Raw genomic sequence first — 21,985 nt, 5'->3', positions numbered from 1 at the left:
CATCTAGATGGACAAGGGCAGCAGATAGATGGGAACACCACTACCTGGAAGTTCCCCTCCAAGTCGCTCACCATCCTGATTTGGAAATATATTGCCATTCCTTCATTGTCGCTGAGTCAAAATCCTGGAACTCCCTTTCTAACAGCACTACTGCAGCGGTTCAAGAAGGCAGCTCACCACCACCTTCTCAAGGGCAACGAGGGATGGGCAATAAATGCTAGCCCAGCCAGCGAAGCCCACATCCCGTGAATGAATAAAAAAGACTCCCACATCCCATGAATGAACAAAAAAAAATTACAGTGGTGAAAATAATCTTACAATTACTCAAAACAGTATATTTAACAATTATGTATGAATTACACCTACAACAAATAGTTTTCTGGGTTAATCTGTGTCCGTAAATTACAAAGTTTAATTTGCAATGTAAAATAATGCATACACTTTGAGCCATAATATAGTCCACTTAATGTCTTAAGTGCTTACTGAAAATAATCTACTCTCGATCTTTTTACACCCAGACAAAGTGAATTGGTTTGGAATTTAACAAACTATTCGTACATCGCTTGAGAACAGATTACTTAATTATCCTTTCAAATTATTCTAATCTATTATGTAACATTATTACAATCTGTTCCATATCGTTGAATATAACACTGACTATGCATTCTCATTTCCACTTTTCCTTTTTCATTTCTTGTTACTCCCACACTTCCTAATTTTATATCATTATAAACTGGTCTCATTATGATAATGAGACCATCACTATAATCATCTGTCAATTTCAATGTATCAAAACAAATCCCACAGCAACCTGTTAATATTTTCTTCTTCACAATGGTGTAAGTCACAAATTAACCAACAGACAATGTGTTAAGTTGACCACAAACTAATTATTACAGTCAAGAATTTTTAAACTTTGAAAAGCCCCCATCATCTCAATTATTACATGGACGAATCATGCTGATGTTATGCACTATAACGTAAATTCTAAATGATTTTAACAAACTATGCCAGATTAGTAGTGGCCTGGGACTTCTGAACAAAACACCAAATAATCCTGTTTTGCAAATAACATTTCAACATGTGAAGAGGAGAGGAAAGGCTGGCTGTAAATTAGCCCATTTCAAGATAAAAATGACATTTCAGTCCTGAAATCAGGCACATTCAATTATGACAAAATTGAGACAGGTTTCTTTATACAAGTAGCAAGATAATTAACAAGAGAATAAAAATGCTACATTTGGTAGCTTGTCATTTACTTTTCATACAATAAAGAATACTATAATCTGCACTGGAAATTCAACTTTCTTGTGTTGCTAGAGGACATGATGCGCAGACACTAAGGCCAGGATTTTCAGGCCCCATTGTGACGGGACCTGCCACGGGATATTCAGCAGCCCATCCAAAAGTCCATTGACTTTCAGCAGGACCAGACAATCCCAGCGGTGGGGGGAGGGGCCAGAAAATCCCACCCTAAAGAAGTAATATTGAACTCTGTCATCTTCAAGTATTGTTACACTTGCTAAGGAGCATGTCAAGAGAATTTGCACTGATTGCTACATTAGAATCTCTAGTAGATCTCCCAATGATGAGTCAGAGAATACACAGGGAATACCAGGGAATGATTATTGGGGATTAGGAAACAAAAGAATGTCAGGGTATGGAGGCAGGGAATTTCAAAGTCTGAAAGAAATGGAAATTGTCCACTGGGAATTGAGAAGTGGAGACAGTGTGGAAGCAATCCAGGCTTGATCTTGCAGCATGAGGGCATTAACACAGAAATAGTAGGGTGTGGGAGCACAAGGGAGAATGTAGCATCTGGGAGCTGTGTGTCAGGCAGTTAAGAGTAATAGGGAATAGATATTGGCATCTGAGGGCCAGAGGCAAGGTGCTGGAAGCACCTGGGAAATAGGCGAGGGGCTACTGGAAAGGGTTAAGGCTTGTGACATCATTGTTGCAGGAGAAGATTGAGGAATAGAGAACAGTATTAAAGATAATTCTGCAGTAGGAAATAGATGAGGCCCATGGTGAAAACTGGATTCTGTACATTCAAGTATTTCAATTTTTTGGTTGTCATTTGAACTTTCTTTCTCTGGAGAGTGATTTTAAATTCACCTTTCGTAAATACTGAAAGTACATGCCACCATGTCAGATTTCATAATATCCACTACATGCACAAAGAGCCTACACTATGATCATCATCACATTATTGTTTAAATGGATACTGGTCAGTAAGTGAACTCCATAGAATTGTTAATCACAAAGAGGCCAGTTAGCTCCTTGAGTCTGTGCCGCCTCTTTGCTAGAGCAATCCAAGTGAATTTCACTGCTCTGCTTTGCACTCATAACCCTATGCCTTCCTCTACTTCAAACATTTTAATTTTACCTTAAAGGATACAACAATTTCTGTCTCAACTAGCCCTGTAGCAAGGCAATGCTACAAGCCACTGCTCAAAGAATTTCTCCTAACCCCTCTCACAAGCTCAGAGACGAGTTAATTGGCAACCTCTGGTTAGCAATTCTATCTTATGCTTTATTAATAGGGGCACATTGAATACAAGAGAAAGGAGGTCATGTTGAACTTGAACAAGACACCAGTTAGGCCTCATCTGGGGTACTGCATCCAGTTCTGGGCACCAAACTTGAGGAAAGATGTGAAGGCATTGGAGAGAGCACAGAGGAGATTCACTAGAACGATTCCCGGAATGAAGAACTGTAGCTATGAGGATAGATTGGAGAGGTTGGGACTGCTTTCCTTCTAGAAAAGAAGGCTGTGAGGAGATTTGATAGAGGTGTTCAAGATCCTGAGGGGTATGGACAGGGTAAATAGTGAGGAACTGTTCCCACTCGAGAACATCAAGAACTAAAGGGCACAGATTCAGAATAATTGGCAAAAGGAGTAAATGTGATGTGAGGAAAAATCTTTTCGCCCAGAGGGTGGTTGGCGTCTGGAACAAACTTCCTGGAAGGGTGGTGGAGGCAGGTTTGATCGAGATATTCAAAAGGGAATTGGATTGGTATCCGAAAAGAGAGAATGTGCAAGGTTAAGTGGATAAGACATGGGAGTGGGACTAGATGGAATGCTCTTTCAGAGGGACAGTGCACAATCAATGGGCAGAATGGCCTCCTTCATCAGTGTAAAGATTACTTCAGCAGAATTCTTCATAATCTTTCAAGTCTCTATTAAGTTTCCTCATATTATAGTGTAATGCAAATGTACACGCAGATAAAGCAAAACTGGCATCAGCTTTAAATATGCAATGTACATGAGAAAGAATTTCAAGAAATAAACCTTAAACGTACATAAAAGAAAGTAATGGAGCAAAGTGGTCATTTAGAATGAGGACAGCAAAAGCAAGAGTACAAACTTGAGGAAATGTACACGGTTTATTGAATCAGTGATTGGACTACATGTTAGACTAAAGTTCATCCCCATTTTTACAAAAATTGTTTCTATGCAGTTTCGACTTCTAAAAATGTTTTGAATCTCACCACTAACATATTTAATTGAAGTAAGTTATGAAACGTAAATTCAAACAGAAAAGTCAAAAATTCAGCAGTAACAGTATAACACTAATAATTACCAAGATTCGGATATTTACCGTGTGGAAAAAAATGACATTAGTACATAAACAAATAACTCAAGGTATTCAATGATCCTATCGCTTCAGCTGTGCAAGTTAATTCAGGTCATTGGCATGGTTTGGCTCAGGAGCTCCTGTAATAGCACGTGTATATCAGTGCATTCCAAGTCAATGACAGACTGAATATAAAAGCAGAGCTTACGAATCCAGTGGTTGCACACAACACTAGTACACCGGACTTATACTTATCCCTTTTGATAGCTGTAAAAATGCAAAGCCTTCTACACAACAGCCCACTACCATACACATCAACAACAACTTATATTTATATGACACCTTTAACCTAATAAAACATCCCAAGATGCTTCACAGGAACATTATAAAACCAAGTGTGACACCAAACCATAAGGCAAATTAGACCAGGTGACAAAAAATCAAAAGAGGTAGGTCTTAAGGAGTGTCTTAGTGGAAGAAAGCGAGGTAGAGAGGGAGAGGGGTGTAGGGATGGAGTTCCAGAGCTTAGGGCCGAGGCAACTGAAAGTATAACTACCAGTGATAGAGCAAATAAAACCAGGATACACAGGAGGCCAGAATTAGGGTAGCACATATATCTGAGGATTGTGAGGATGGAGGAGATTACAGAGATAGGGAGGGGCAGGCCATGGAGGGGTTTGGAAACAAGGTTGAGAATTTTAAAAATCAAGACACTGATCGACAGGAAGCCATTGTAGGTCAGCAAGCATAGGCGTGAATTGGAAACGAGGCTTGCTGTGAGCTAAGACATGGGAAGCAGACCAAACCTTAAGTTCAACAGAGTACTTTTGGGAAAGCCATTGAGCTAACAAAAAAAATCACTACCAAAGCCTTGGCACAGTCGTTTTAAGCATGCAATGACAGCAGAAAAAACACTACAACCAGCATCCTGTTAGCTAGTTATCTGCACCATTATTTGTCAGAAGTGAAAAACTCACCACTGACACTGCCAGTTCCAGACCAAGTGAACTCCAGCTGATAATCAAGGTTAACACTCCCAGGAGAGCCGCGCTGTGCAGAGAGAAAAGACAGAGTGTGAGAGAGACAGCTGTAGTTAAAAACTATACGAGTAATTTCATGGCAAAACACCTATGCAATAATTATAAGCTTGTCTTGTTAAAATATGAATGTTACAAATATAAGAGAGTTCATACTTTATACTAATCCTTCCTAGGTTTTCAATAAAAGTTACTTTAAATGCATTCAATATCACCCTCTCAAATTAAATAAACATCAAAATTGCTGTTTCACTTAGCATAAGACTGATTATTGATTTTAACAGGAGTATCATAAGTCATTAAGTTTTCGATTCCAATAGGATAAAGATAAAAAATTGATAGCGTTTGAAATTTGATAATCTGTGACATTGGTGATGGATTGCTTTACCCAAAAGATCATTTCAAGGATTAAAGTAATCTATCATTTTGAACTGTCAGACAAACCTTATTTTATACAAGTGCTGTCTATCAACTTTGAATATCAACACCATAGCCCTCAAAATGCCAAAGTAAGCAAATCATACTCTAATAAACAGCTAATATTTCTTCAATGTGTGAAATAAAACATCTGAATAACTTGAAGTACATTATCAAAAGTAATCCAGTGCATTGTATGGCATAAACAGCTGTCAGTTTGTCGTCATATATAGAAATTGTTATTGACAGCTTGTGAATGGTGAAGCCTTGGGACACCTGAGAGGCCAGATGTCGTATATTTCTCCTAGTTCATTAACGCTTTCGTTAAGAAAGCAGAAAGCAGCTACACCTCCCCACTGAAGTGATTTCTGAAGAGGAATAAATAAGATTTTCATGGTATTGGCTGCACACTGGCAATACACTCAATTCATTCCTAACCATCTCCACTTTCAAACCAACTATCAGTGTCTGACAAAAGGTGAAACTTACATTACTGGATTCTGTTCAGTTAAGTCCAGTGGTTACAAATCCTGTGAAAGTCCCACCCCTATTTCAGGCAGATCCAATTTTTACTGGTGGCGAAAGGGGATGGGGCGTGATTCCTACAGGCGGGGAAATCTGAACTCAGCAGCATCCTTTGAACTCAGTGCTGAGTTCAAACAGATCCCATTTTGGCTGTTTTAAGGAGCTTGCCCTGCAGTGTGGGACTCACAAATTTATGGAGCAGACGTAAATGCTCTTCAAGGGCGGATAAGGTCTTATTAAGTGTCATGATCTGATTTTTTTTTTAATTCCCTGGTTCGTAAACATGAAAAAAACAGGCTTAAGCTATCAGCAGAAGTTTTAAAAAATCCCTCTGCTGGACTGCTTTGATTGATGGGCCATCTGGTGTTGGTTAGAAAAAAAAACATTCTGTAGCTTCAATAGAGTTCTTTGTTGACATTTCCTGAGGGATGTTATTATGTCATTACAAATGCTTGACTGAGTTTCAAAAGTTACAAAAGCAATTATCTCAGCAGGGGGCTCTTAGTTCACAGTTCGATTAACAGCTTAAAGAGGCCATTAAATGATTAGCTGTCTTTGATGTTGCGAGTGATTAGAAGAGTGTTTTTATAACAGATTAATCACTTGAGATTTAAAAGCTTTGAATAGGTTTCATGAATGGGAGCTTTTTCAACATCAAGGGCAGGACGTTGAGCTTGGCGGGCGGGCGAGCACGCGCCCAACCCAGCCAAGCGTAAAATGACGCGCGATGATGTCGAGCAAGCATCCCGACGTCATCACGTAGTCCCATAATATTTTGTTCGGCGGGCGGGTGCCGGAGTTGGAGCCGCACCCGCCAACAATTAAAAGGCCTATTAAGGCATTACAAAGGTAATTAAATTCAAATTTATGCAGCCCATCCAACCTTACGGTTGGCGGGCAGGTGAAAAGGCCAAGCGGTCTTTGCACTTCTTAGGAAACCTCATTCATGGGCAAATAAAGCAAATAAAAATAAAATTTAAATTTTACACTTAAATTAAAAATATGTCCCTGCTGATATTTCACAGTCACATGAGGGGACATGTTTTATGGCATTTTTATTTTGTTCATTAAGTTTTTTAAAACAGCACTTCATCTCCCTGAGGCAGCTCCGTGCCTCAGGGAGATTGAAGCGCTCTTTCATGTGCATGCGTGAAGTTTGTGCTAGGCCCAATCTGATTCTGGGATCAGTGGGGCCGCCCCACCTCCCCAGAGCAAAAAATTGGGTGTAACAGGGCCCTTTAAACCGAGCTGGGTCCGCCGAGTCAGAAAATTTCCTGACTCACCCCCACCCACTTCAGTATTGAAATTCCGTCCCAATTGGTCAATATCCTTGGAACAGGAAGGAAAAAGTGAAAATTGTCTAGCAGGAAGTAAAAAGGGAAGCAAAGTTCCCCAAAATGAGTGATCCTGGGAGCTCTTACCCATGGCTGTGAGGGGGAAGTAACTCGCTCATGGAGGGCTAATAATTTAGTAATATAAGTAATGGTTACAGAAAGAAGGGTGGCTCGAACAACTCACTCAATTTCTTTTTATTCCTCCAGAAAACTACCTGGTCCCCATTTGTCACCTTTTTCAGATAAGTGGCAAATTATCATGTGGAAAAGACTATGGAGCTGCTGCAACTGAGTCCCAATGGTAGATTGCTAATAAAATACAACAAAAAAAAAATCTGGCTATCAACAGAATACACTGAACATGCTGCGTTACATAAGCACACTTACCAGATGAGGATTCCCTTTGAGTTTCGGATTAGCCCAAATAGCACCAGTAGACAGATTAGAACATCGAAAAGCAGCAGGCCAAGATACCCCAACCACCTTTAAAGAAAGCAAAACTATTAATAAAGTAAAAAATGCAAAAGGATTTCATTTGTGTCAGGCAGATGACCCACTCTTATAGCATCATGAGCAAATGTCAATATTTCACTAGAATACTTCATGTGTAGTCATGTGCTCCATCTCCCTCTGCGATCTGGCACGGCTGAGATCAGAAACTCACAAAGAACATTATTCCTTAATGTTTTAGTAAATGCAAAAGAAACCAGCATAACTCCATTTGTTGGTTAAAAGAAGTCTTGAATAGGTCTCTTTATTTAATAAATAAAACAAAATTGCCCTTTAACTGTTCAATACTACTCATGGTTTTTTCCACCAGTGTTGTCCAATGTAACAAGACTCTCAGTTAAACAAGCACATGCAGTTAATTTAGGCTATGAAGATATATCTTCAGTTTTATTACATTTGAAGCTACAAGAAGTTACTACCTTTTCGAAAGTTCACAGACAGTACTCCCTGGTTTTCTGCCTTGACTGTGTATACATTGGGAAAGAAAGTTAAATGATTTCAATATATACAAGATTAGTCAGCTTTGGAACTCCTGTAGAAACAGTGCAGTATTGGAAAGCTTGATCTTGCATAGGTGCATCCCAATACCTTTTTCTATACTGATCTATGCAGAACCCGACATAGTGGGGATTACAGGGGCAGGGCTACAGGAAAATCAGGGCTGGGAATTAAACATTGCAGGGTACACCATATTTAGAAGAGATAGAGGGGGAAAGGGGAGATGGGGTAGCTGTACTTATTAGGGATAACATAGCAGTGGAAGAAAGGGACACAGCTATCAAGCGACAAAAACAGAATCCACATGGATAGAGCTAAAAGTTAAAGGATCAATCACACTAATTGGTGCAGTCTACAGATACCTAATAGTGGAAGGGAGGTAGCCAAAGAAAAAATACAGACAAATTAAGGCATTGAGTAAAAAAAAAACAGATCATGGGGGATTTCAACTACCCTGATATTAACTGCTCAGAAGAGGTGGGTAAAGGGGATAAAGGAATGGAGTTCCTACAATGCGTACAGAACTCTTTTCTAATCCAACATGTAAAAACAAAGGGGAGATTCACTGTTGGAGTGAATGGGGAACAAATTAGAACTGATAAGAGAATTAAAAGGAGAACCTACAGGCAATAGCAACCATAATATCACGTGCTTTATGATGATGATAGAGATGGTAACTATGATAAAAATCAGGTTTATGGCTTGGAGAAAAACTGATTTTGAGGGGCTGAGAATAAAACTTGGGAAAATAAAATGGGTGGCAAATTGACAAACAACAATGTAGAACAACAATGGAAAACATTTAAAATGATGTTCAGAGTGCAGAAAAAATATATTCCGCTAAAAGGGACGAACAAGCTAAGCACTAGTGAGACTCCACGGATGATAAGGGAACAACTGAGGGTTAGCAAAGTGGCATACATTAAGCACATAGACAGCAGAGGAGTGCATGATAAGAGAGAAAACGAAGAGATTAGGAGAAAAGTAATAAAGAAAATTAGAAATGCAAAGAGAAACTATGAAATCAAATTATCAAGGAACACTAAACAAAATAGTAAAATATTTTACATGCACCTCAACAAAAAAAGAAGACCATCTTGGGAATAGGACTATTATGGAGATTATGAAGATAATACCACAGGTGAAGACAGAGAGATGGCAGAAACAGTAAATTATTATTTTGCAAAGGTATTTACCAGGGCAACAGAACAAATAGGGCATGGAATGATGACAAAAACAAAAATACCTGGAAAAACTCAGCAGGTCTGGCAGCATCTGTGGAAGGGAGCACAGTTAACGTTTTGAGTCCGTATGACCCTTCAACAGAACTAAGGAAAAATAGAAAAGGGGTGAAATATAAGCTGGTTTAAGGTGGGGGGGGGCGGTTGGGACAAGACAGCTGGATAGAGGGCCAGTGATAGGTGGAGATAACCAAAAGATGTCACAGGCAAAAGGGCAAAGAGGTCTTTAAAATTACTAAAGGTTTTGATAGAGTGGATACAGAGAGAATGCTTCCTGTTGTGGGGAAAAGCATAACTAGAGGCCATCAATATGCTAAAGATATTTAATAATTCCTTAGAAGGTGGTGTGGTGCTAGAAGACGGTGGATAGCTAATGCATTTCTATATTTAAGAAGGGGGACAGAACATGCCTAGGGAATTACAGGTGAGTTTTAACTGCCTATCAATGGTAAGAAAAATAATGGAAGCCCTACCAAAGGAGAGAATAGAAGAACATCTAAAAATTAAAAATATAATAAATAGTCAGCATGGATTTGGAAAGAGAAAATCTTTCCTGACCAACCTCATTGAATTTTTTGAGGAAGCAACAGAGAGAGTAGACATTGGTAGTGCAGTCGATTGATTTGGATTTTCAAATGGCCTCCGTTAAGGTGTCCCATAGTAGACTAATGAATAAGGTCAGAGAATATGGAGTCGGGGACAAGTGTCAGAATGGATTGCTAGCTGGCTTCAAGATAGAAAGCAGACAGTGGGAGTAAAGGGTAGTTATTCAGAATGGCAGAAGGTGGGAAGTGGTGTTCCATAAGGAACAATACTGGTGCCACTGTGGCTCATAATTTCCATTAATGTTTTTAACTTTGGAATCAAAAACACCATTTCTAAATTTGCGGATGACACCTAGTCAATTCTGAGGACTGCAACAAATTACAGGAGGATGTTAATAAACTCACAGAACGTGCAAGTAATTGGCAAATGAAGTTCAACAAACATAAATACGAGATAGCACACTTTGGTAGGACAGCTAGACAGGTCATTTATTCCTTGGAAGGTGCAAGTCTAGGTGGGGGAGAGGAACAAAGGGATCTCAGAGTTCAATCACTAAACAGTGTACCACAGGTTAGCAAGGCCATTACAAAAAAGCAAACAAGGCACTAGGCTTTATTTCTGGAGGGGTAGAATTGAAAAGTAGGAATATTATGCTAAAGCTGTGCAAAACTTGGTTAGACCACACAGGGAGCTGTGTGCAGCTCTGGTCACCATATTATGAAAAGGTGATAGAGACACTGAAGAGGGTACAGACGATTCAAAAGCACAATACCAGAAATGGGTGTGCATATGCATCGGGAAAGAATTGACAGACTCTCTTTTCTCTTCAAAAAAGGTTGGGGGGTGACTTAATTGAGGTTTTTAAAATGAGGTTTTAAGGTTTTGATTGTGTGGATACAGAGAGACCTTTTCCTCTTGTGGGAACAATATAACTAGAGACCATCAATGTAAAATAGTCGCCAAGAAATCCAATTGGGAATTCAGAAGAAACAAGGAGTGGTGAGGATGTGGCTGAAGCAAATAATATAGATGAATTTAAGGGAAGCTAGACAAGCTTATGAGGGAGCAGGGAATACAATAAGTCCACATTTTAAATGGCCCCGTTTAAGTCCTTTCATTGTAATGTTTTTTTTTTAAACAGGGCAGATCCTCAAATTTAGCACTGTGGATTTGCATTTGTTTCACACCGTGAGGGAAGATGAGAGGAGGCTCGAAGCATAAATGGCAGCATGGACCGGTTGGGCCGATTGTTTCTGTGCCATATATCCTTCACAATCCATTGTAATCTCATGACATTGCTCACAAAGATTTGGAAGAGTGGCTGATGAACTGTAACCCAAGTCAAATTCTATTTTTGTTGTATGGTACTCTGGGATTTTTTAAACTGTTTTCAACACTGAATTCCATGACTAGTTTCCTTGAAACTGAATCTAAGGCATTATCCCTATATCCATTGAACAGCTGTATATACATGACGTATACCAAATGATCTCCCAAGGCAACGTATATAGGAGTCTAGACTTATTTCAGTGAAGTCTTCAGAGACGATAGGCAAAGGAATCAGGGCCCAAGCAGATAATTCATCTTCTAATTTAAAGATGTACATTCCATTCTTATTTTCATGTAAATGGGTTGCCTCCTGTGCCACATGCTGGGCAGGTTAAGAAAATGAAGATTAGGAAGAACAATGCATGGTTGTTGCAGGACAGAAGGGTTCACATTCGAGGGGCATTTGTGGCAGATCCTGCAACAAGGAAAGGTTATATTAAACAGATAGCCTTCACTTGAACTGAAAAGACGTCCGTCAAGGGCAGAATTTTGCCTTCATTGGGCGGGCGAGCCTGGGAGCAGTCCCAAAGTCGATCGCCGCCCGCAATCGGGCCCTGACATGGATTTCACGCTGGCTGACGGGGAGGAACGCGAGCGTGAAAGTGTGGCGCATGCACGGGGATGCGTGCAGTAAAAGCTCCCTGAGGCACAGTGCTGCCCCGGGGAGCGGAATAATTTTGAAAATAAAAATATAAAGAATTGTTAAATGTTAATAACGTCCCATCATGTGACTCTGTCACATGAGCAGGGGCATGTTAGAAATTAGTTTTGAAGGAAATTTTTTTCAAATCACTGATCGAAACCTCATCCCGCCCGTGGATGAGGTTTTGCAAAATATCTAAAGGCCACTTGGCCTTTGCACCTGCCCGCCAACTGTAAGGTTGGACTGTCAGTGAAAAATTTCATTTAATTAGAACTTTAATGGCCTTAATAGGCCTGTTAATTGTCGGCAGGTGTGCTGCTGACTCCCGCGCGCGCCCGCTGACCAAAATATCGTGCGATGGCGTCAGGACGTTCGCCCGACATCATCGCGTGTCATTTACGCTCGTTTGGGCTGGGCGCACGTCCGCCCAACAAGCGCAATGTTCTGCCCCAAAGCTTTTTCTATGGTTTTTTTATGGTTTTCCGGAGTGGGCAAATAGAACAATGCGAATGTATTTAAAGCAATATGGTAGCGTGGTAGGAAAGGTCTATTGGAGATGAGAGAGGTGATCACCAATTAATAAAGCTGTAGGAATAGCAGAGGATTCAACTTAATTGGAAAAAACAATCAGAAAAAAAGGAAAAGAGAAAGGACACAGGGAGTAAGATAAAAACTCTGCTGTAGAAGGGATGTAAAATATTTTAAAAATAAAACTCAGAAAACCAAGAAACAGAATTAGGGTCAACAATACAAAAAAAGTGGGGTCAGGATTGAGTGGTATATATTAATTGCAAAAGTATTTGAAATAAAATTGGATAGCTGAAAGCACTAACAACAGTGGAGGAAGGTGCAGCTTAGGTTTAGGCAGAGCTAAAGCTTACTATTCCTGGTTATAAGTCTTTAACAAGAGACATGGGAGTAAAGGGGTGGGGGGAGAGAAAGGGGATGGGTGGCAGCACTGGTAAAGGTTTCTATCAAAGCACAAAAATGTATGTCTTAAAGCGATGCAGAGAGAGAGAGTCCATGGTATTGAGAAAGAGTAAGGGAAGTGGTCTAATTCTCAGTGCACATTACAGGTCATCAAATAGGGGAGGTGAGATAGAGGTAGACAGTTCAGACAGAAATCAGCTAATTCTTTAAGAGAAAAAGTTGTGGATTTACAAAGAAATGTATTTTAGGACTGTAAGCATTTAAAGTAGTAAGGATTTTTATGTCAAGATCCTCATCGCCACCACCAGCAAAGAATTAAAATCCTTCAAGTCTCTGCAATTAAACTGGAAAGATCTTTTTCAAATGTATAATTGGCGTTATAACGGAAAAAGTGTTGGCAGCAACTGTCCAATATAAACATAGGCAAGTTAAATGATTTGGAATAAATTAAATCTAAGGTTCTGTTTATCAAGATAGAATTTATCATGATAGGAAGTGAGAAGGAAAATGTTACAACTCGATGTGCATTACAGCTTATTAAGCAGGAGAGATAAGCTACAGGGAAAGATATGCAAGAGCAACCCACCAATAACATTGACTAATCTTAACCATCTCAAGATAAACTGGGGCATGGAGTCAAAGTGGGGAGCACCTTTTAGGAATGCATCCAGGACTGCACTGATGACAAAATCAAAACTAAAGTAATATTAATGCCAAGGCAAGAGAAGCCCCACACAAGCTGTAGGTCAGCAGCAGAACCACGTGGAGGGGCCAACTGGCTCTATAGCAAAGAAATACCCTTCTATTTGAAGTTATTGTGGGCCAGGAAGAGCAGGCCTGTGCCTGGCTGCACCCATCCCCACCACCCTACCAACCCCTTAACTTCCCTCAAGGGCAAGCTCTAATTTTAAGATCACAGCTCATTTTTTGATTTCCCCACAAGAGGAAATTGTTTTCCTGGATCTACCCGATCAAACCCTTTTATCATTTTAAACACCTCAAACGGATCATTCCTCATTCTTCCATACACAGGGAATATAAGCTGGGCTATACAACCTAGTTTCATAATTTAACCCTCTAAAATTCCAGTATCATTTTGGTGAGGTGCGACACCAAAAATCGAATGCAGCATTCCAAAGCTCTCTACAACTGTAGCATAACTTTCTACCCCTGAGATAAAGGCCAACATTCCATTGACCCTTTTAATCATTCTTTTGGCAATGATGGGACAGGATAAAATTTAAAAAAATAAGGTGTACTTTATGGACAATCCCAAAGGGGAATAGTTTCAAACCAGGCTAATAGTCAGCATCAGTTGCTTGACTGAGCTACTTATAATTCACTGGGGCATTTTCACTTTCGCTGTAAATTCTACATTTCTTGACTATTCTGTGAAACTAGTTCAGTTTGACCTTAGATTCAAACACTTAACAATGGTAAAGAACAAAGCCAGTAAGACAGCCAGCCAATAAGAGTTAAAAGCTGCATTATCCTTTCCTTAAACCCAGGAGCAAAAATGTGATGCCGAAAGCATAGCATTGGATGAAACTTGCCCAGCTTCAAAGGCCACAAAGCCACAAAAACACAGTGTGCTAAATTTCAAAAGCACTCAATAGCGTCGCTATAGAAAGTCACTTGTCACACAATAAAAATACCATGCAAAATGTGCAGGTTGCTGAACTGATGAATATTTCTACAAAAGAAATTCCTGAAAGGAGCTGTAAATCTCATGAAAAGTTAGTAAGATCCCAACAAAATAATTAAATGCTGATCACCGTCAAAAAAAAAGACTGTTTTGAGGTAAACGGCTGGATCCACTACTGGTTCACCACATGCCCATTTTTGAGTGTATTTAAATGTTGGATAATCACCAACAGATTGAATGAAGTCAGCATTTTAATATTAGGGAAATCATACATCAGTGTTTATAGTTCCTGAAGTGACATTAGCATTTGAAGAACAGGTAGGCGATTGCTGGCATGAACATTTCAAACACCCTTACAATGGTTAGTTAAATACTAATGTCATTTTCACATGGAGAGGTATAGGTTTACAGGCAGAAGCATTGATAGGACAGCAGCAGAGTGAGCATTCCTGCTCGTGCAGAATCTCAGATATACGCAGGCTGCTTTTGCTACAAGAAACAAGTCTCCAGTCAGATGACAGAAACTGTAATGAAAACAAAAGAATTGGCACCATATTCCTTGCCCAGTTTGAAGCAAAGCTGCTGCCAATTAGTAGGAGAGCTGCACTGACAGTAGTTATGGAGAAAACCATTTCTGAATGGTTTGTCCTCCTAGCTGGGCAAGGATCCATGAGAATAATGGGGGAAGCAGAGGAGAGAGAAAGAACAAGTCTGAAAGGAAACAAAAGTGAGCATAAAACAATTTGAAATAGATGTGCTTCTTTTATAGACTTCGACACAGATCTAAAACTGGCAGGAATAGTAATGCTGAAACTTTCAAAAGGAAGTACAGACTCAGCTATGTTTGAGGAGCAATACACCACTGCAAAACAATTCACTTCATTTCTTTCCCTTTTGCCCTGGCACCTATAATTTTCTCTTCTCCCAGAGGGTATTGATTCTGGCAGGAATGCAGTTCCACAGACAGCAGCAGCTTTTTGCTATCTCACCCAAATATTTAACCATAAGCTCGCAGCACATTCTGGCCTCATTCTCTGCTCCATATTCCTCTCCTCTCCCCAGCCCACGATCCCCTCTATCTTCCTATCCCCTAACACTCTACCTTTCCCTCCAGCATCGCTGACCTCCCTCAGACCTGGTCCAATTATCTCCTTGCCCTCTGAGTGACCTGAAGCCTGTGCTTATAAATTATGAATTAAATTAGCAGTGCAAACAATAGATCAATTAAATTTTGGAGATATTTCTTTTATAGATTTGTTGGTATAGGTTGATAATTGCTCAATTAATCTTTTTGATGGTCACTAAATAACCAACCAAAAGACGAGATCCGTTTGATAAGGCCATTCAATGCTACAAAGTTTATTGAGAATATCTGTCAAAATATTAAGCTCTTTCCAAACAATGTGACACTCAGATCTTTGAGTGTGGATTTTTTTTTAAAAAGGATTTAGTCCTGTGAACTGATCTCCAGTACTGTGGTCACACTGATAAGGGATTGCTTTGTATAGCTGAAGACTATTAGCAAAAAGGTGCCAAAATTCTCTAAAGCAGGTGAGATAGATGTTCCAGTCTGAAATGAAGCTTATGGTTTGGTGTAAGAAATGGGAAAATTATGCCACACTGGTGCAGTTGAAAATCCTATTGATGTTAAAACATTCAATCTGTACCATATCATCCCATATCCTGACCTAGAAATGCCTGTTGTTAAATGAAATGGAACATGTTTCAATTTCCCAGGACCAACATTCTTCACCTTGAACACAAAGGAGGACAGGAAATTATATCTAACAGATACATACCTGTAATAGTCATACAATTCAACAAAGACAGCTAACTCTTCCAAAGATACGTCATTTTTCTCCCAAAATGGAATTGCAGTTAGCTGTGTAACCAGTTCTCCAAGCAGACCTTTTGACTTCTGCACTCTCTCTAGATACCGTGGTTCCTTCGTGAACAAATCCTCCAAAGTACGAACACTCCCTTCTACGGTCCGATTCAGGTCTCGTGTGCTCTCAGAAACCTGCGTATAAGTGAAATGTGAATTTAAAAAATACCCCAAAATTTATGAAAGTTGGTTCTCTCTTCTTTTAGTCTCTTTCTATCATGCCTATAGAACAGTAAGGGTTGTACCTTCCCTCTTTAAGTGAGTAGCTGAATTTGCAGCACGGGTGTGACCTGCATATTTTTTTACAATTAAGACTCAAACTGGCTGCACATTAAATAATTCTGTATGCTCTGGTCTGTTGATGTTCGGATGTAATTTGATGTAATGTGCCATGGTCAGCATACTCCTCAACAGGTTGAGCATATATTTTTCTTCTCAAGCATTTCACAAAACCTATCAATGTGCAAAGTTAATGAAATGTTGCTCAATATTTCCAAAATATGCCACAGTTTTTTTAAAAACATTTTTAAAAGAGCCCTTGTGAAAACATAGAGAGAAACTGAAGCAGCCACATAGATACTTTAGATGCAGCCACTGTAGAATAACTTTGCTGGATCCAATTTGACAAAAGAGTTGCTGCTGGTTCTAATTTTCTGGGGGACTAAAATGCGGGCAGACCAAAAGTAAAAATCAAATCCTTTTAGAAGACATACTGCAGTATGAGGCCCTGTCGCCCTTTGGGATTCAAGCAGCCCTTGGTATAATGTATAAGGAAACCATTATCAAGCCAAACTTAGCTCCCATGGGGTTAGGAACAGGAGTAGATCATTCATCCTCTCAAGCCTGTTCCAGCATTCAATTAGATCATAGCGGACCTGCAATTTCACTTCATCTGCCCATCTTGATTCCGTCACCTTTAATGCCCTTGTCTAACAAAAATCTCTGAATTTTTAAACAATACAGCCTCAGCTACTTTTTGGGGAAGGGTGTTCCAGATTTCAACAGTCCTCTCGAAATAAAGGTTAACATTCCATTAGCCTTTTTAATCATAAATGAGACAGCAGCACTGACAGGTGTAAATTAAGGTTTTATATGGGATGTCTCAACGAATGTGGAGATAATGAAAGATAGTTTGACATTCCTGTGATGATGCACACCTGTTGCATGTCTGTCCACACTGCAGGGACCATTGCTAAGCTAAGCTAATGAATTCCATTTTTGTGAGAGAAGTTAGTGATAACTCATTAAAAGAGGACACTATAACTTGCTCATTTTTATATCGAGTTATATTGATGCAAATATGTGAAACAAAATATGTTCACCTTAAGTATGAAATAAAGCACTCAATGATTCCTACCAATCTTCCTCCCATCTAGTAGTAATTCTGAAAACTTGAAGATAAACACACATGTAAAAGAAGATGGGTGGTATTGTTGCACCTCAGATTATGCTATTGTATAAGTAGCATATAGGGCAGTTAGAATCAGTATCCATAAAAAATATGTTCAGGTCACTTAAGGGAGTGACTGAACCAGAGGTGTCTATGGCAGATCCAAATTGCCAACAGACTTCAATGAATTTATCGAAAACCGTGTGGGAAATTTGTTGCATTTTCCCCTTAATTCTTAAAAATTGGTCTCTCAATCAGCATTCTTGGGGGAGGGCAGCATACTCCTTTGTTTATCCTCTTGCCTGCTATTCATTTCAAATGAGCCTCAAAAAAACAGGAATTTTGATAATGCTCTTGATCAGATGGCTTGCTTCCCTCTTAATAAAGAAGAGTTTTACCCCCATTTAAGACCTTTGCAGAATCTGTACGCGTGAATAACTGAGAAATAAATTTAGAAAACTTTTCATTTCAATATCTCAAGAAGGTAAATGGAGTTAAAAAGGTAAATGCTTCAAGAACTGGCAAGTATTGCCGATTTCAGTAACTGCTGCAATTATGTAGTTTTAAATTTGATTATATTTAAACAATGACAAACTTCAAATACAGGATATGCCTTTAGTAACATGAAATGTACCCACTACAATTCAATGCTACATTCATTTTGGCTTTAATGTTGATTATAAAGCATGCAGAAAAACCGCAGTGTAATCTTTTTTTGGGGGGGAAATCTATTTTGCACAATATTAGATATATTTATCCTACAATCTGGTATCGGCAAAGCAAAAGATGAAGCAATCAACAGCTTTGAAAAGTCATTTAGAAATGCTGTTCTTGCACTTTAGTACGCAATGACACAATTCGAGAATCTTAACCAACCTCAAACACGAGCAACTCATTTCTCAAATTGACTTCTCATCAAAACTGATAGTGCAACGTTCAACAATATCCCTGTGGCAGACAATAACAAACTGAAGGGTTAACACAAATAAAGTTTTGCTCCATATTATGATCCACAAGATCAAAATAACAGAATTTCTCAACTTCATTAGGTGTAGTTTCACTTTTGCCATTCTAACTTCAAATAAAGTAACGTTAATATTGAATCAATCATGTATTGTTATATAATCTAACCTGTGCTGTACTCATTCAACCGAAAACTGAGCACCTAATTCCAAATTATTGTCCTGTAAACACTCTTGACAGCTTTATTGAATTGCATTTGTCTCATGGACAAATCACTGATATCAAACAGCATAGAATCAGATATGAGAAAGCATGGAATGAATAAATGCCAATTGATTCATCACTATATAATCTACACCATTGATTCTCACCACCCACAAGATCTACACAAATGCTTTGAGTTCCAAAAGTGATCGACCAAACCTCCACAATCCAGTTCTACAATCATCCATGTTGTCAACTGCTCTGCATAGACAATACCACAGCAACAGAGGAACTCACTTCAATCCAAGTATATCAAACCTCCAAACCTTATCCAGCCAAGTACTTAACCAGTGTAAAAATATTCACAATCGTGTCAACAATCCTTTCAATACAATTATGATCAAGCAATGCATCTGAGACCATTAGAAAGCAATTTAAAGAGTGAAGCGCTAGAAACTGCAAGTTGCCACAAATAATTAGGTTTTTAGGTTTGTCATCTGATTCAATAATTCAAATGACAAAACTCCATTTTACAGTCCATTTGAACATCACAAATTATTGCCCCATATCCTTTTCCTCTCCAGACCCTCTGTCCCAGATTGGAGTACACCATCCCTACGATTTCATTTGAATCTCTTTACTTAAGATTCTCCCACTGTCAAAATATACGTCCCTATCCAGAAATCCTGAACAAAATTCTCTATCATTATGATAGCAGCACTACTGTCTTAGCTGGTCTCCCATCTCCATAAATCTGTTTTCTATATCCCATCCCATGCTAAATCCCATTCACCCATTTCCATCCGAAGTGCCTCTGCCTCTCTATCTCCTTCTTTAAGGCTCTCCCTAAAATCCACCTCTTTCACCAAGGCATTCCGAAAGGGTCTGTGCTGGAGCCTCAACTTTTTACAAATGACACCAATGACTTAGATGAGGGGAGCAAAGGCATGATAGTTAAATTTTCAGATGGCACAAAGATAGACAGGAAAGTACGTTGTGAAGAAGGCATAAGGGGCGCAATCGTCCCAGATTTGCACTAAGTGCAGTAGCAAGCAAGAAAAAGAATGTATTACCCGCTGGACACAACGGTGACTTTTCATGCCATATTGTCCCATTCCTGCCTCATTAATTATGCAGCCACAGGAAACATGCCGTCTCGCTGGAGAGCGGCGTCTGATTCGACTGCTACGCTGTTACCTCGCCACTTCCTCACACAGGGCGCCAAATTTAAACTGCAGCCATGCGCACATTTCTCCATGCTCGCAGCCCAGTAGGGCACCAGTGAAGACAAAGCCCAAAAGCCAAGAAGAGCGCAGCCCCCCCGATTCAGCGGCGCATCCCCTGGATGCCTTCTGGATGCCGTGGAGGCCTGTCACTCTACCCCAGCTCTGGCCACAGGAGGCCCATCAATCTCACCACTCTGGCTTGGGAGCCAGTGGCAGGGGTGGTCAGCACCAATGCTGCACACAAGAGGTCGGCCATCCATGCAGAAAATGGATGGATGATCTAATCTGTGCCGCCAGGGTAAGGCAACCACCTTAACACTCTAAATTCACCCACTCAAGGCCATCACACATTCACTGGAATCTCACTCACTGCCAGCTCAAGGGACATCACCACTCACTCTCTCACACACATACCCTCACATCTCCATCTGACCTCATCTCCTCTGGAGACTGCTTCCTCAGCCCTCACCCTCTTGAGGTCACTGGCACAGATCAACACGTGCCCCCACACACACCCTGGGATACCCCCCTTCCCCAGTACAGCCCTCTCCTGTAGCCTCTTCCCTTGCCTGAGGCCATTTCTCCCCCTTCACCAAATAAGCCCTAGCCCTGCAGCTGTTGAAATGTCACCCCCGCCAGCTGGTCTGCTAAGTAGGGACCTGCACGTGAGCCCTCCCCAAAAGTGATATGGGGCTGCCTGCAAAGCCTGGCACTGATGACCCTGAGTGCTGCCCGAAGCAAAGTAGGCAAACAAACCTCATAGGTCAAACCAAGTTAAATTCAGTTCACCAAGTACATGTCACTTGTGTACAGCTGTGAAACACAGTGTGGGTGTTGATTCCAGTGAGCAGGGCTTACAGGGAGATGCTAAAGTATTGAAATTAGGTTCCTGACGTGCAGTGGCGGGAAACTCGGCCTGCCATTGATGGGTAGAGCGGACAATCACAACCTGGTTTTACAACAGGTGAAACCAATTATTGGACTTTTCACCATATTGCTCCCCCCACCTCGCCATGACACCTGATGCCAACAGGCCCAGAAAATTCCAGCCAAGAAGTTTGCATATGGATATAGATAGGTTGAGAGAGTGGGGTAAAAATATGCCAGATGGGGTATAATTTTGGAAAATGTGAAGTTGTTCACTTTGGCAGGAAGAATAAAATAAGCACAGTATTACTTCAGTGGAGGAAGGCTGCAGAATTCCAGGTGTAGAGGGATCTAGGTGTTCTAGTGCATGAGTCACAAAAAGTTAGTATGCTGGTACAGCAAGTAACTGAGAAGGCTAATGGAATGCTATCCTTTATTAAGAGAGAAATTGAACATAAAAGTAAGGACTGGAGTTCAGAAGAATGAGGGGTGACTTGATTTAAGTATATAAGATCCTGAGTGGTCTTGACAAGGTGGGCATGGAAAAGATGTTTCCTCTTGCAGGCGCTGTTTTAAAATTAGAGGTCACCCTTTTAGGACAGAGATGAGGAGAAATTATTTCTCTGAGGATTGTGCGATTTTGGAACTCTGCTTCCCTTGCCTAAGGCTTCCACCTCCTTCTGAGGCAAAGGTTATCAGGGATAGATGAGAATGTGGAATTTGAAACACAAACAGATCAGTCATGATCTTATTGAATGGTAGAGCAGGCTCAAGGGGCTGAATGGCCAACTTCTGCTCCTGTTTCATATGTTCGTATTTTGTCCACTGCTCCTAATATCTCTTTCTGCAAACAGGTCGCTAGAGAGGAAGGTGTGGTTAATGGAGGAGATGAGGAAATATGACTTAAATTCTTCACACGGGCAATTGCTTTCAGGTATATTATGTAGAACTCATTCACTACAACAGAAGCTGAAACAATACAGGGCTCCCTTAGAAAACATTTGCATCAGGACATTTCTGTTAATGTATCTGTTTATTGTTAGGATGAAGATCTTTCTCCTCCCTGAGGCAATTATTTTTGCAATATGGTGCCACTGTGCAAACTTTTGAAAAGGAACAAAATTCATGCCAACTATGCATTTACTATTTCCCTCCTTTCCTCATAGTTGCCATCTTCTTTCCCCAAAACAGGTAGCTAAATTCAGCAGATTGATTTT

At 40.1% G+C, this 21,985-nt stretch overlaps 1 protein-coding gene across 3 annotated transcripts in view; it reads right to left on the bottom strand.

Annotated features, from left to right (window-relative positions):
• Window positions 1-21,985, bottom strand: part of ttyh3a (tweety family member 3a) — a 181,337-nt gene that overhangs the window by 72,990 nt on the left and 86,362 nt on the right. For all 3 annotated transcript variants that reach the window (XM_078558683.1, XM_078558682.1, XM_078558685.1), the window contains exons 4-6: window positions 16,033-16,253; window positions 7,279-7,374; window positions 4,556-4,628 (exon numbers count right to left, since the gene is read on the bottom strand). In XM_078558683.1, the coding sequence (XP_078414809.1) occupies window positions 4,556-4,628; window positions 7,279-7,374; window positions 16,033-16,253 (390 nt within the window). The remainder of the gene's footprint in view (window positions 1-4,555; window positions 4,629-7,278; window positions 7,375-16,032; window positions 16,254-21,985) is intronic.

This window comes from Cetorhinus maximus, chromosome 15, assembly GCF_964194155.1.
Source record: "Cetorhinus maximus chromosome 15, sCetMax3.hap1.1, whole genome shotgun sequence".
NCBI lineage: Eukaryota > Metazoa > Chordata > Chondrichthyes > Lamniformes > Cetorhinidae > Cetorhinus > Cetorhinus maximus.
The sequence above is the reverse complement of the archived record's forward strand: the minus strand, read 5'-3'. Positions and strand labels throughout refer to the sequence as shown.